This window comes from Hippocampus guttulatus, chromosome 2, assembly GCF_054856545.1.
Source record: "Hippocampus guttulatus isolate MCC_2025c chromosome 2, RoL_Hgut_1.0, whole genome shotgun sequence".
In the NCBI taxonomy this organism is placed as follows: domain Eukaryota; kingdom Metazoa; phylum Chordata; class Actinopteri; order Syngnathiformes; family Syngnathidae; genus Hippocampus; species Hippocampus guttulatus.
Genome location: NC_141262.1, coordinates 29,548,906 through 29,564,644, shown reverse-complemented (window position 1 = coordinate 29,564,644; position 15,739 = coordinate 29,548,906). Strand labels below are relative to the sequence as shown.

At 50.2% G+C, this 15,739-nt stretch overlaps 1 protein-coding gene across 3 annotated transcripts; it reads right to left on the bottom strand.

Moving 5' to 3' along the window:
- Positions 1-1,087: 1,087 nt before the first annotated feature.
- arhgef15b (Rho guanine nucleotide exchange factor 15b) lies at positions 1,088-15,611 on the bottom strand. 3 transcript variants are annotated; one of them, XM_086105431.1, is made up of 16 exons: positions 15,378-15,609; positions 11,872-12,334; positions 7,740-8,555; positions 7,621-7,669; positions 7,101-7,153; positions 6,557-6,762; positions 6,315-6,475; positions 6,085-6,237; positions 5,864-5,993; positions 5,113-5,187; positions 4,947-5,039; positions 4,721-4,863; positions 4,479-4,643; positions 3,201-3,271; positions 3,018-3,122; positions 1,088-2,630 (listed from the first exon to the last, which is right to left on the bottom strand). In XM_086105431.1, exons 2-16 carry the CDS (start codon positions 12,236-12,238, stop codon positions 2,470-2,472), a joined length of 2,748 nt encoding a protein of 915 aa, XP_085961557.1. In that variant the 5' UTR covers positions 12,239-12,334; positions 15,378-15,609; the 3' UTR covers positions 1,088-2,469. The 3 variants fall into 3 exon arrangements, with proteins under 3 accessions (XP_085961557.1, XP_085961556.1, XP_085961558.1); XM_086105430.1 differs by having other exon boundaries at positions 4,721-4,884; positions 15,378-15,607; XM_086105432.1 differs by lacking the exons at positions 1,088-2,630; positions 3,018-3,122 and having other exon boundaries at positions 3,255-3,402; positions 4,721-4,884; positions 15,378-15,611.
- Between the last annotated feature and the right edge of the window lie 128 nt (positions 15,612-15,739).

Below are 15,739 nucleotides of genomic sequence, written 5' to 3'. Positions count from 1 at the left end.
TGCCCATAACAGGCGCAAGACACAAGCGCCCCGGAACTGTCCAGCAACGACAGTCAAATGGCGCCGACATTCCTCCCAGTCAAAAACAGTGCTGGTATACCCATGCTGCCGAGAAGGCGCAACCACCAAGCACAGTCTCCTCCTTGATGAATAAAGAAGCACAAGAACATTTGGAAAATGTTGAAATTTAATGGACGTATCTTTTATAAAACATTTCATGAAGCACCTTATATTTCTTTCAACAAATGTGCGAGCAAAGGACAGTACGTCGATTGGACCGGACCGACTGCCGTTTTGGCAGGTGCGATTGTAGCCACGCGAGGGCGCCGCAGCAGCGGTTGGGACTCATTTGCTCGGCCACTTCGCGCGAGGAGATTCCGATTCCGAACTTGCCCGGCTGCCCCCAAGTCAAGTGTCGGACCACGAGTGGCAAAAGCCAAAGTGTCCCAACTTGATTCTCTCCATGGAACCCAAGCGTGAGTTGGTGCCGTCTGCCGTGTCCCGGCGAGCAGTGCAGCCGCCGTCGTCCCACAGGACCCTGCAGCAGCCCTCCCATATGGCCGAGTACGAGGCCGCAGGTCTCGGCCTCTCCCCACCGAGGCAGGACCTCGTCTGGGCTCCAGTTTGGGACTCCTCTTCGGTTCCCCCCGCCAGCTACTACGAGGCCACCCCGTGGTGGGGAGCGATCCCCCACACTTTCAGACTTTTGGGGGTAAGTGTCCAAAGCAGGACGGTTACCGGTAACACTGCAAAAGAACAACGCTTTCGTCGCTAGCTTGCACTTGTTCACACTCAGTCCGCGTGATTTTTGTTTTTGGAAACCCTTCCCCTTTTTATTCACAATGCTCGGTCGTCAATTTATCGAACACTATTTCCCAATTTAAAAAAAAATTATATTCGTAAAACGCACAAAAGTTACATCGAACATGTCTTTTACCCAGTAATTGGCTGATTTGCTTCGTGTGACCAAAAGTTGGATTTCATTTTTAGATTTATTCACCGACTTACTAAGAAGTCAACAATTTCACATCAAATTTGAATGGATTTGTGGTTAACTTAGTGGAAATCAAAAATGACTAAAACAAGCCATTGTTACTGGCAGTCTAGACCAGGTTTCATTTATTTGGTGTAAAAAATATTCAATGAAACCATTTTACACTCACAAAGAGATTCAAGTAGTTCATGTCATTAAAAAAAATAGAATAAATTACATTTATATTTAATGTATCAAACAATCCATTTATTTTAAATGCAAAAAATAAAATAATGGGTTCTGCATATTTTTGATAAACCTAATAAAAAATATGTACTATTTCACCAAACGATTGTATTGAATGATTGATTTGTGTCAAGAATTCAGAATTTTACATCCGTTTCAAAAATATTTGAGGAAATAATGAATTTTATTGTCGATATATCAAGGGTTAAAACTTTTTTTTTAATATACACATTTTTATCCTCACACGGGTGGCGGGCGATAATTTATGAAATAAGTAATGTATGGAGTGTAAAGAAGCTGAAATCTGACATTTTACATACACAGTATAAATTTTTCCCTTATTTAGCGTCGGTAAAAATCTGAAAACAGTTTGACATCTGGAATATTCTTCAATTGTTTAACTGGAGTCAGTGTGTTTTTTGGGGGGTGGCTCCAGCAAATGTAAAAATATGTCGAGAATCTGTTCAATATTTTTCGCGGGCCCATCCCATCCGTGAATTTTTGGGAATCCAATAAGCACAAAACTGTCGCCGTTTTCTCCCCATTTCTCTCCAGCCGGCACGGAGCGGCCTCCGGCTCAACACTCCCCCGCCGCTCATGTGCACGAGCCCGGCTCCTCCCAATCGAGCCGACCCCTTCCCGCGCGGGCCGCACGCCTTCAGAGTCTTGGGCGGCCCCAAGTGGATGCCGTGCTGCAACGGTCACCCGGGACGGATGGTTGTCCAGCTGAGCGCCGAGGAGGACCTGGCCGTCACGTGTCTCCTCAAACTGCGCTACCGAGACCCGGAAGAGCCTCAGGTAGGCTTGCAATATATCATGGGAAGTTGTCAACTTGAACAATTGGCAAAACGGCAGGTAGGCTGGGCGGTCTTGGGTCCGCCCTACGGCGCGGCGCGGCCTCCGAGTGGCGCGGGATGGCTGGAATTCAGGCGACCGGATGACGTGGAGCATTACGAGGAGTACCTGCTGCCCGTTCCACCGCCACCCCCGACCGAGGAACATCCCTGATGCCGGGGGACAGCAGCTTGAAAAGCTTTCCAAGTACACCAAAACGACTGTTTTCTTTGGATTGAGGTCCAGTTTGTTATTGTTGTTTGACACGTTGACGATGATCAGCATCGGATTGGGTTCCGTGTACTTTCTGTTGCGGCTTCAAAACACAAGTTTGTAAAAAATAGTTGGCCAGTTCATCGCCGGTTTCCTGCGTGATGAAAGCGAATGGCCGTAATGTTGCCGCGAAGGTCCCCCGGCTAAAGTTTCTTGACGGTGGTGACCTGGCTGGCGGCCTGGATGACGCGATAGCGCTCCTTCAGGTTCCGCCTCCTCACGTGCTCGTTGGTGATTTCGATGATGTTGCCGACGGGGAACCAGCCCTTCTGGCCGTCGGACAGGCGGATGCCCTCGTACCAACCTGTGGAAGCGGGGAATTGACACTGAGATTTTACAGGCTGGATTCTTAAGCCCGACCCAAAATGTAAATGCACCTAAATAAAAATACAGCTGTTCCCCCCACAATGCGTGTACCGTTGGAATCTTGGTCTCAAGTATGTATTGTGCAAACACGGTTGACATATTTGTTGGTACCCACATCCGCTGAAATTCCTAAAGAGGGGCGGGGGGGGGGGCGCAAATGCTACCTTGCGCTTTCCACCTTTGGGGGGTTCTAGTCTCCGTTAACAGCGACAAAAAACAAGGGATGACAGTTAGATATGAAAGCAAGTAACAAGAACGTAACCCCGTTTCATGTTTTGGTTGCCAATTAATGAGAGAAAGATTCGAACGGCGCGTTTCGTCTCACCCTCGTTTGTTTTGCGTATGACGTTGACAATCTCGGTGGGGTCCAGGTTGAGCTCGTCGGCCTGTTGGGCCGCGTACTGCTCCACGCACTGCACCTGAGGACAGTCTGACACACACGCACGCGCCGTCAATGCTTCTTCAAAATCTCCAAAGCGGCGCGGCTCACGTGACGGTTTGCGCTCACCCCAGGCGTCGTAGACCACGTCGTCCTCCTCTTTGTTGGGGAAGGCCGCCATCCACCTGTGCATGTCCGGCCTGTCCCAAAAGAGGTTGCTCGTCAGGGCTGGCCAATTCATCGCTTTTGTCAAATCCAGTTGAACTTGTCAGGACGCATTTCGGAGAGGCTTTCACCAGTCTAGACCCGGGGGTGTCCAAACCCGAGGCCCCTGGGGGCCATTTGTGTTTTTCAGCGGCCCGCGACATGACAAAAAAAAAAATCTACTCAAAACGACATTTGACGTGGGCTGACGCAAGATGAGTTCAAAAAAGCCGCAAGTGGGCGGAGTGACGAGGGAAGTGTCAGAAAAATAGCCGGAGCCACGACGTCGAGTACGTTTGTTTCGGGCGCGGCCACGGGAGAGCTTTTCACAAAGCATTTCGGATGAAAAGAACAACAATTGATGGAGGTCATTGATTATTAGAGGAAGAAGCAGTTTGTGCTCTTGGGCTGGTTTCTGAAGGATTCTCCAGAAACGCTTGGAAAAATGGTCACCTTCCTCCATTTTGTTTGGGGTTCTCAATGTGGAAATTTGGCCGCCGTCAAGCGCAGAGCAGCAGCAGCAGCCAACGGACCACTACCTTCAGGAACTACCTTCTAGTCCGTGAGAGAGAGGGCCGCCGGCCACCCCTAAAAAATCCTCAACTATTTGCCTTCAAGAGAACGCAGACGAAATGAACCCGACAATCCAAATGCTGGAGACTTGCTTTCTTGACCAACTTTGGCGTGTTTCGAAAAGTCGACGAATTTAACCCTTTCACGCACCGCAATAACACGATAAGCCGTCCGCGCTCGTCGCCGCTGTCCCTGAAAGGGTCAAAGTGACCCTTTCGTCTTTCCGTTTTTCTGTCGGCGGCCTTCCGACGGGAAAGTTTGGCCACCACCCAAAATGTGGCAGCATCCTTGTCGGACAAGAAAGGAAGCTGGCGAAAGGCATTGGCGCTGAAAAAATAGGTTGCGCGTCCAAAGTTGTTTTACGGCACCTCCGTTGCAATTTGCTGTGCGACCAAACACGCAACACAAATCAATAAGACACACACACACACAGATGGTAAATTGAAATGCAAGTCATGCTTCATTTTCGAGACGTCACGGAAACGAAGACCGATTTCAAGCTGAGTTTTGGATTTCCCCGCCAGTCCAAATAACGGCGACGCTGATGATCATATTTGGCCGCGACCTTGAAACGGCCGTCGCGTTCACCCCGCGTCCGGTTTGGCGTCACGACGCTCCGGTCGTACTCACTGGGAGGGCGCTTTGATGAGGCGCTCTATCATGCGCCCGTTGTGGTTCTCCAGCAGGATGAGGGTGAAGCAGTTCTCGTACGGCCCGCTGCTCCTGTCCTCCTCCAGGGCCTGGACCTGCACCAGGGAGCGGTGGGCGTAGTCCAGCACCACGAAGCGCTCGGAGCTGTGAGATCGGGGGTGTGGGGGGGGGGAGGTGAGGCGCGCCCACGCACTGGCGCTACGCTCGAGATCGGGGCTCACCCCTTCTTGACAGTGCTCGTGGTCACGATGAGCAGGTCATTGAAGAGAAAAACGTAGATGGGGTTGAACTTGACTCTCATTTGGAAGACGGTTCCTCCTCTGGACATTTCCTGGAGTTCGCCCTTCTTCTCCAGGAATCGCGTCTGGGAAATGATGGGGATGGCCTGCCGCCGAGGCGTCCCGTCAGCGACCGGCGGCGCGGCGTCGACGGGAGCCGTCCGCTTACCTTGAGCTTGTCAAACTCCAGCGTTTTGGAGATGAGGATCAACTCCTCCATGCGTCTCATCTTGCCCACCTCCGTGTTGCACTCGTCGATGATCTGCGCAAGCGCCAGAGGTCAAATGAGGTCAGCGGGATCTTTGAGCGTCCTGGCGCGGCTCGAGCGGGGTCACCTTGGAGACGGAAGCCAAAGCCTTGGAGGCCATCCGCTCCTCTTTGGTGCCCTCCTTGGTCCGCTTCAGGATGTTCTGGAACGACAAAAGCAGAGCGCCCGAGACTTGATGTTTCCTGCTGGCCCGACGGCGGCGCGCGGCGACGGAACGGGCGGCATCACGCGCGTTTGTTCCGAAAGGCTTTTCATCCTCTTCATTTGCATTCCGTTGGAACTTTTGTCTTTTTGGCAATTGCGTTCCTGTCGATTGGTTTTGAGAGCAAGTTGGCGACTTTTCATTCTCTTGGAAAATGCCTCCCTTCACTTGAGTTTTGGAAATCCTTCGAATTGCAGCTTTAACCGCGCGGAGTGATTTTTACTGTACGTGTTTCCAATGCTACGAGAAAAGTGAGATGCTAATTATGAAGCGTGATTCGAACCAAGTCTATTTTGTTCGTAGTTTGCGTTCACTCTCAAACCTTTGGGGGGGCGGGGGGGTGTGGTTCTTTTGGGACCTAAAAGGACGATTGCTCAAACCAAATTGAAAGCGTGCGACGTGAACGCCAGCGTGCGGTTTGGTGCCGGCGTGCGCATTAGAGCGCCTCGTGGTCACGGTGTGGAAAAGCCCCCCCCTGCCGACGCAGTGGGATACCGTCGAGCCACCAAAGGCTCGGTGTGGGCCAAGTCTTTTGCATTTGATTCGGTGGAGTCCGCTTGCTCATCCCCCCCCCGCGCAGGGTAGCGAGCGGCGCGCTGGTGACTCGGCCGCTCACCTCGATGAGCATTTTGATGCGCGTGATCCGCTGGAATGGCAGCAGCAGGAAGGACATGAACGGCAGCCGCTGGCACTGGGGCGACTCCTGCAGGCGGTTGATGACGGCGGCAAAATAGCCGTTGTTTTTCCTGCGGGGGGGGGGGAAGCCCACGCAAGCGCTTAGCGTGCCGCGCTCATGGGAACACAACACAAGCCCCCCCCGCGCCCCCGCGTCCGTACATGAGCGAGGTGAAGGTCTTCTCCTGGTAGATCTGGTTGCGGACGTAGTCGATGTAGGCCGGGAAGTTGTGCTGCGAGTGGTAGTGGATGATGTCGCAGATGTCCGAGAAGACCACGGTCTCGAAGACGCGCTCCTCCAGGTCCTTCAGGAACCTAACAAGCAAAGGACGCCGTGGGCGGCGCCGCTCCCTCCCCCCTCGGGAAGCGCGCGGGCGGCCGGCCGGCCTCACCTCTCGCTGACCTCGCGGATCCTCAGGATGTTGGAAAAGAGCGGCTTCTTGTCCCTGATGACCAGCGTCCCTTCCAGCTCCCGATTCTCCAGGAAGTGTTCGGTGAGAACGTGCAGCGAGCGAAGGTAGGACGCCTCCGACGTCAGGACCTCGAACATACTCTACGCGGGAAGAGCTGGCGCTCAGGGCCCGCTTCCCGGGAAGAAGCCGGCCCGCCGCTTTCCCCCCCCACCCCCCCTCACCTCCTGATACTTGCACTGTTCCGGGCCGAGGCGCTCCAGGGCGCCGCTGTCGCGCACGGCGGGCAGGTTCTGCCACAGGGTGCACTCGTTGCGGGCGGGCAACTCGCCGGCGTAGTCCGCGGCGCTGGTGCTGATGTTCCGGCAAACCGTCTGCCGGCGGATCTCTTTGGTGATGACGGTGGCCCGGTACGTCTGGTACAGAGGCTCTGTCGGGGCGAGCGATAATCGGATTACAACCCAAACGCCAAGCCCGTGCGTGCTTTTTGTTGGTTCTGATGGTGCCAGAGTCCAGACAAGGATGAAAGTAGCCACTGGTGTCAACAAAAGTGAGACGAGCTAAGTGCAGTTTTGGATGGCACACCTTGGAAAGCCTCAGAACCTTTTCAGCTTGTTCACCTTCATTTTTGGCCACATGCATACATTTGGATGGGTGGGGTTTTTGTTTTTTGTTTTTTTGGGCAGGGGGTTCTTTTATCACAGGGCTGCGTTTCTCCCCCCCCCCCCCCCAAAAAAATACCTGGGGGATTATAAATTCATGACTCACCATTTTGCAGGCGGGACTTCCAGCTGTTGGAAAGTTCCGTCTTGGTCGCAGACCTGCAACGGGACGACAGCTTGAGCGAGGGGGGACACAGCGCGGGGGTCTCGAGTGGGGTCGACAAAACACGCGCACCCGCACACGGGATCAAAAATTCTCAATTCATGGCACTCCGCGAGGATTCTGGAAGTGTCAAGACAAAGGGTCGCGCGTTTGCTAACTCGATGCTAAAGTAAGAAGTGCAGCTCGTTCGCCACCAAGTGAGGAGGCGAAACCAGCCGCTGTTGAGCCGCAGAGGTCGTCGGCCGGGGCTCGTCGCTAGCGAGCCGCTGCGGCGGAGGTCACGCCGATCTCGGCCTCGACCTGCCGACAGCTTTTACCCATCAAATGAGGCCAAGTCTGTTCCTCGGCGACAAATGACGATGGGCGCGACCGCGTCAAAGAGCGCCATCAAAGTTTGGGAACGCTGAAACGGGGACGAGGCAACGCCGAGGTCGGTTGTCGCGTCACGTCCATGCAAACTCACGCTTCTTCCGCCGAATTCTCCTCGCCTCCTTCGCCGCCGTTCTCTCCGTCTAAAAGATGAAGCGCACGTTGGTCAGCGTTTAGCAGCCGTAGACAAGCGAGTGCTCGTCGCTTCCAAACCGTTTCTCTGCGCGGCCGCGCTATTGGCCAAATCCGCCTTGGGCAGTAGCGGCGGGGGTCTCGTAGGCAGGTGGGGGCTGGCCGGGGGCCGGGGATCGGCTTGCGAAGTCCGCTCCTCCGCCGGGCCGCGAGCGTCCTGAGTCACGGGCACGCGGGGCGGGAGGGCGGGCGGCGCGTCCTCGCCCGCCGGCGCCGAAGCGCCGTCCCACTGGATCTCCGGGGGCTTCAACCTGCGAGCCGGCGTGGGCACCTTCAAGTGAAGACCGTCCGGCTCCTGAGTGGCTTTCTTATTGTGGCCGGGATCCGCCGTGGGGATGATGGACTCGTAAATGCCCTCTTCTTCCGTGGCGGACGCGTGCCTGACGGCCAGCAACGTGTTGTGTTTGGGGGCCGGCGCGGGGAGCTGAGGAAGCGGCGCGGGAACCTGAGGTCCCGGATCCGACAGTCTTCTGGGAGTCTCGTCCGTTTTGAGAAGCAACAAGTTTTGGGACTTGGCCCTTTCCGGCTCGGTCTCCTCGCTCTCATCCGCTGCATAACGCGCGAGCTCCTGGTCATCGCCCTCGTCCGCCTCCTCTTCCGCCTCCGCGTGGCCGTCCGACCAGGCCAAGTCTGAGCCTTCCTCGCCCAAGACGTCGCCGCCCTCGCTGCCGTCCTCGTCTCGCAGCGGCACCCACACCAGCTTCATGCCGGGCCTCCGGAGGTGGCACGCGCAGGAGCAGCTCGGCTCGCAGCCGGGGCCGGTGGGCCCGTCCGGAACCTCCTCGTCCTCTGCTTTTCCGACGACCGACTGGGCATCCACCTCTCTCCCGTCGGGGTCTGCGAGAAGCAACGAGAAATCTCCGCTTAGGCTCGCCGGCAAGCACCCCGCCCTCCGCTTTCATTTTTCACCGTCGAGTCAGCCAAGTGGCGTCTTCAAATATCGATTGGGATTCGGAGGGCCGCCGTGCTAAAAGCCAATACGGATAATTGAACGCAAACGGATGAGAGGGAGGGGCGGCAAAAGAGCGGGGAAGGTTTTAGAGCGCCTTTGCTGACTCGCAGACATCTATGCTGGTTTTTCGTTGGTCCGTCCGTCTACGGCAATTTGCGTTCAAGTTCAGACTAAATCCTGTAGTTTGATTTCATTGTTTGGCATTTGAACAAACATTTCTTTCGTTTATGTGTCAGGCGAGCTGTGGAGAAAATAAAAATAAAAAACTTGCCATGCGAGAAAAAAAAGGGAGTGCATCTTTGGAATCAGTTTGCCAATTTCACGTTTAATCGGCATAAAAATTCAACTCAACAGATTTCCCCCCCCCTGAAACTGTTCCCTCGTGTTATTATTATGTAAACAGACTGACCACAGGGAAGGGGAAAAAAAATCGAGAACATTTTACATGTAAAATCAAAATTAAAAACAAACAATTTTAAAAAAATTGAAAATCTGCACTTAATACACATTAGAACTGAATAAAAAAAATGAATGAAAAATTCAAACTATTATAACTCTGACGCACACCATAACATAATTGAGAGTCAGTGTCGGTTTTCTGGCATGTGCAAGACGCGCGGCCGCACTGAGCGCCATGATTGAGCGCGTGGCAACGTGGCGGGAAGAAATTCATCAATAAAGATTTGTGAACTAGATTTCTATTGCGCAATGTCATAAATGCCAAAGGGGAGCGTCTGGCACAGGGCGCCATTCAAGCTCGGACTCCTCTTGTGTGTGGTGAATATTCTGGACCGGGTTACATCTTCAATCGTCTCAGAATTGAAACGGGGAAGTGAGATTGTATCCTAAAAGTTTGAAGTCAAGATGGCGCCCGAGTAGGCAGCCGTCGGCAAGTGCTCTCATGAGCCTTGCTTTTTGTGTTTGTTCTGTCACTTTGTGTTTGTTGTTACGTCGTGTGGACTTTTTTCATCATTTTTTGGCCACGACATTCATCAAGGAGGAGACTCTGTGCTTGGTGGTTGCGCCTTCTCGGCAGCATGGGGATACCAGCACTGTTTTTAACTGGGAGGAATGTCTGCGCCATTTGACTGTCGTCGCTTGTGTCTTGCGCCTGTTATGGGCAGCATTTTTCACAGCCCCGCTCTGTTCAGCGGAGAGGAGAGATCGGTGCTGTTGAACGGTCCGCGGCCGGATGGATGTAAGGCTTGAGGAGCCGACGATGAGAAGAAAGGAGCGTTAGTGCGGATTTGGAACTGGGAGTCGCGGCTTGGAATTTGAAGCGGATTACGTGGGACAGGAGAGGTGAACTCATCTCTTTTTCGTCAATGGACGCTCCAGCTTCGTGTTTGCTTTCAAAACATAGCTTGTAGCAGACGTGTGCACATTTTCAGCATGACATCTCTGATCCACGGGTGAAAGGACACTTAGATCCTCTCCTCTTTCATCTAGAACTGCTTCAGACAACAAAGTGTATGCAGAAAAGTGGTGCAAAAAAAAAGATTGCGCGACTATCTGTGTCCGATGTGTTGTGCTGTGTGATAAGTGAGAAGTTCACTTGGTCATTTTTTTCGGCTAAAAACGCATTACTATACATGGTCGAATTTTTTCGGCTAAAAACGCCTTAATATACATGGTGGGGTTTTTTGGGCTAAAACCGCCTTACTATACATGGTAGTTTTTTTCGGCTAAAAACGCCTTACTATACATGGTTGTTTTTTTTCGTTGAAAAACGCCTTACTATACATGGTCGGTTTTTTTTCGGCTAAAAACGCTTTACTATACATGGTTGTTTTTTCCGGCTAAAAACGCCTTACTATACATGGTCCTATTTTTCGGCTAAAAACGCCTTACTAAACATGGTCGTTTTTTTTCGGCTAAAAACGCCTTACTATACATGGCCGTTTTTTTCGGGTTAAAACGCTTTACTCTACTGTACATGGTCGTTTTTTTCGGCTAAAAACGCCTTACTAAACATGATGGGGGGGTTTTTCGGCTAAAAAGGCCTTACTACACATGGTCGTTTTTTTCGGCTAAAAACGCTTTACTACACATGGTCATGATTTTTGGCTAAAAACGGCTGACTATATACATGGTCGTTTTTTTTCGGCTAAAAACGCCTTACTATATACTTTACATGGTCATCTTTTTCGGCTAAAAATGCCTTAATATGCATGGTTGTTTTTGTTCGTTGAAAAACGCCTTACTAAACATGGTCGATTTTTTCGGCTAAAAACGCCTTACTATACATGGTCGTTATTTTCAGCTAAAAACGCCTTACTATTCATGGTCGTGTTTTTTTCGGCTAAGAACGCCTTGCTATACATGGTCGTTTTTTTCGGCTAAAAACGCCTTACTATACATGGTCCTATTTTTCGGCTAAAAACGCCTTACTATACATGGTCGTTTTTCTTTTCGGCTAAAAATGCCTTACTATATACATGGTTGTTTTTTTCGGCTAAAAACGCCTTACTATACATGGTCGGTTTTTTTCGGCTAAAAACGCTTTACTATACATGGTGGTTTTTTTCGGCTAAAAACGCCTTACTATACATGGTCGGTTTTTTTCGGCTAAAAACGCTTTACTATACATGGTTGTTTTTGAGGTGAACTCATCTCTTTTTCGTCAATGGACGCTCCAGCTTCGTGTTTGCTTTCAAAACATAGCTTGTAGCAGACGTGTGCACATTTTCAGCATGACATCTCTGATCCACGGGTGAAAGGACACTTAGATCCTCTCCTCTTTCATCTAGAACTGCTTCAGACAACAAAGTGTATGCAGAAAAGTGGTGCAAAAAAAAAGATTGCGCGACTATCTGTGTCCGATGTGTTGTGCTGTGTGATAAGTGAGAAGTTCACTTCTCACTTATCTTATCTTACCTTAGAACGGGAATGTAACGGAACGTTGACATTGAAATCAAAGAACCATGCATGAAATGTTACCCGTACTGTCATGTTGCTTTTTTTTTGTTTGTTTGTTTGGTTTTTTTTTTTGTTTTGTTTTTTGGGACGCTACTCAATGGCTAAATTTGACGATGTGACTTGACACCAGTACATGATCATACACACACACACTCACACATCGGATGCAAAACTGGTCATGTGACCAACAGAACCTATTTTGTTCATATTTGCCACACCTGCAAAGCGCGGGAGAGCGCAGTAGAATTATTGTAATTAGCGCACAAGCTTAATGCAGAGTACCTGAGCGACCACCTTTGGCGCAGATGCCGTCGCCATCCTCTGATTCCGTGCTCTTCCCCTGCGGGAGGCGAGTCCTCTTCTTGGGCAGTGGAGGCGGATGGAGTGGAGTGCTCCCGCTAGGACCGGGCTTGGGTTTGATCACCGGCTGCCTTTTCATCTGCCTTTGTGTCGCTTTGGCCGGCACAACCCGGTGTTTGCTGAATTTGTTCACGATCCTCTTGACATTCACACCCGAGGGGCTGGCGGGCCTGTCGTGCTCTTCCAACGGCAGGGTCGATGCTCTCTCCATCGGTTTCGGGGGGATGTCCGGCTTGGGTTTGACCTCGGCTAACTGGGCGGGTGGCTGAGCTGCTTCCTGGGCAGACATGGTGGGTGGCGGGTGGGGTCGTCTTCTCTGATGATACGCTTGCGATCAGAGGCCAGGCCCCGAGGGATCTTGTCCGCCCGAGCACGTCATCCAAACCTGTTGAGGGGAAAGAATGGGTCTCGGTGGTCAGTCTGGACGGGTTCAATTGTCCAATTCCTTTGGAGGGTACACTCAAAATAACCCAAATTGGGTCAAAGCGGGATTGACCCAACATTATTCCTTCAACCCCAAAAGTCGGGTCAAAAGACGGACCCACAAAACAACCTCAAGAAGTGAGTTGTTTTGGAACCCACCCAAAATTGTTTTGTGGGTTATTCATTTGACCCAACGTTTTGCGTCAAATGAATAACAAAATGAAAAGACTCATTGTAAGGAACGACGAATAAGAAAAGTGCGGAAAGACATAACACACCCAGTACAGTGCAGCAGTGTTTCCCAACCGTTATTGTGCCACGGCACATATTTTATATCAAATCAAAAAGTTGACGGCAGCTCACCAAACAAAGGTGACAAAAGTACACACACACACACACAAAATGCTGTGTTGTTTTACGTACCCACGCGCTGGATGGATTTTGAGCAGATTGGGTTACTATTACCCAAGATTGGGTTCATTTTTTGGATCTAGCAGACTGGGTTGAAGATTTGTCATTCACAAAGTTGCCCTTTTTTTTTAACCTATTCTCGGTTATTTCTCAAAATCATGTCTATTTGCTGTGTTTGTGCTAAGAGCAAAGCGATTAATCTATGAGTTACTCCGCTGAAATCTCTGTGTTTTTACTTCGGCTTAATTCATTGATGGTGTTTTGCATCTTGTTTGAGGTGTTGTCCCTCAAAGCAGTTTTAAAACGTCAAATGTGAAATTGAAAGTGCATTTTTGGTTTTCTCGTGACACAGCTACGAGTGGCCCGTGTTAATCTACTTTGCTGTATCCCATAACATTTGCAACTGAGAGTATAAATGCCAAGAGGGGAATTTGGTGACTTATTGTATACCGTTTTTATAATGAGCTAGCACGCTTATTTGCTAGCTCATGCCACGTCAATTTGTGCTAACATGTTATTTAGGCTTGTGTAACGACTGCCTAGCCTGGTGTGAAGGTGGTTTGTTTGTGTCAAATTGTAAGTTGAGGGGTTCGTTGTTTTTCAGTGGATGGCTCTTCTTTACGAACGACAGATGGAGAGATGGAATCCTTTAATGTAGTTTATAAGGAGAAAGAAAAGAAAAAAAAACGTTTTTACCTCCGAACGGATGAACGAGAACCCCTTTCAGTCACAAAACACTTCCTGCTTCTCCCAATCAGACGCAAGCAACATAAGAATGTTTCAGAAAGTATTAAACAGAATATAATTGAAGTAACTAACATAAAGGAATATAATGCTCAAATATAAAATGAAAATAATTGATAATTTAACATAAGCTTACAAAATAATTGAACCGCAGGCATTTCTGTAACATGAGTTCATGATGAGACCGAGTACGCGAGAAACGTGATTTGGTGGCCCATGGTCCTCTCAGTTTCAAGAGCTTTGCCGCCATCTTGTGTCCTCCATTTTTATACGCCCCTTTTATTGGCAGACTTTTTTTTCCCGCTCTGCGCATCAGGGCTCGTCCCCAGTAGAAGGTTCGTACTAACAGGAGATGTACCGCATGCAGTACCGTATAGTGAAATCATGATCTCTCCAGTTAGGTTGGGTGATTTCCCGAGGCACAGCTAATCATCTCTGTGGCACATTTCGACAATAGAATCAGACTTGCAAACCAGCTGAAGCGCCAACTGGGACCGGAGCGCAAAATCAACTTTTGCACAAGGAGGAGTCCATCCCTTTAGTTTTGGACATTAGAGCGGACAACCAAACATCAACACAAGAATCCAACCCTTGTTGGCCGAGCGATGACGACATGTGAACCAAACAAGGCCGAGTACTCGATCATGTTGCAGCCAAGTCCTTGTTAATGCTACGCAAGGGAAAAGGCTGCGGAGGAATCCTTTGTTCATTTGAATTCATGGATGACAAAGCGCCGCAATGAATGGGTAAAATACATTTGGAGTTGTCGACTGCACATAGAATAACATTTTGTACAGTCCCTCGCTGCGCCAGTGCGACAAAATTTCTTAGAACGTCAACCGGCTCGTCGGACCAGTTTGGAGAGCGCCGCGCGCGTGTGTCACTGAGTCAGTGAACTTGTTTTGGAGCAAACGGGGAGGTTTCAGGTTTCATTCTGGAAAATTTCGGGGGAGGCAAAACCGATACGGAGAAGAGAACATTTCGTGGAGATTGAATGAGAGTTTTTCGCAGACACTAAGTGGTGACTTTGTAGGTTTTTGCCATTGTCCGGTGTGAGCGGAAACGCCACCTGACTTGGACCCATTATTGGGCACTTTCTCTATTGTGACGTCACCAGCCACCAAGGTTGAAAGTAGTAGAAGCGCGACGAAGAAAGTAGTGATGTTTGTTCTCAAATGTCGGGGGTAAAAAGTCAATCGGGGCTGAGGACATCGAATATTCACAAACACCTGAAAAATCAACGTTCTTAAATCCACCGGGTCAAAAATAACCGAAATTGCGTGGGTGACATCCTCTTTTTGTCTCGCTTTAACCGTACCATAAATCCTACACATATCCGATATATGCCCTGATTCCTCAAATCATACTCTCATTTGCACAAATCATTCAGTGTCTAAAAGAGCTTCCATGAACACGGCGATGCATTGTGGAGGGTGGATGTGTGTGTGTGCCATCTGTTGTGTCAGCGTGCAATATTTGGGGGGGGGGGGGGGGTAGCACAAGAGGTGGACGAAAAGCACCCCGCACCCCCTTCATCTGATCACGAAACGTTACTGTGGCGTACAGTCTCATGGGGAGTTATTAGCTGGTTCTTACTAGATTTTAACCGCTTTTTTTAAATACACGAGATGACACACACACCGGTTTGCCGAGGAGTTCGCAGCAGGAAATGCCGCTCTGACAATGAATTGACAGCGGGCGGATTGACTTCAGTGCCAACTCGTGAAAGCCCTCGAAGGAACAAGTGCTTTCGGATCGGAATTTCCAACCAAGCGTCCCGACATAGTTGTCAATTCATAGTAAACGTCTGATTAAAACAAACAAAATGAAACAAGGAACCAATAACTCACCAGGATAGTTCGGACGCAAGTCAACATTATTTGTCAGCTGTTTCGGCGCTCCCACATCTTGGGCAAAAACGATTTCGGTAACACCGGTGTTGATGATTCTTTAATTTTTTAATCCAAGCGTCTGAAAAACAAAAGGAGACAAAGTTACGGGCTGCTCGCCAGGCGGCGTCCCCCGCCCGCAAGTGCTCGAGGCTTTCTCTTTGTTGTAACCCGCACAAGTCCAGAGTCGAGACGACCGAAGGCGGGACAATGCTCCCTCCCTCCACTGGGGTACAAATCATCAAGCGAGGGTAATTGCAATCGAGAATTCTGGAATGAATTTCAAAATAAAACAACCGTCCTACGTAATGTTTCGACACTTT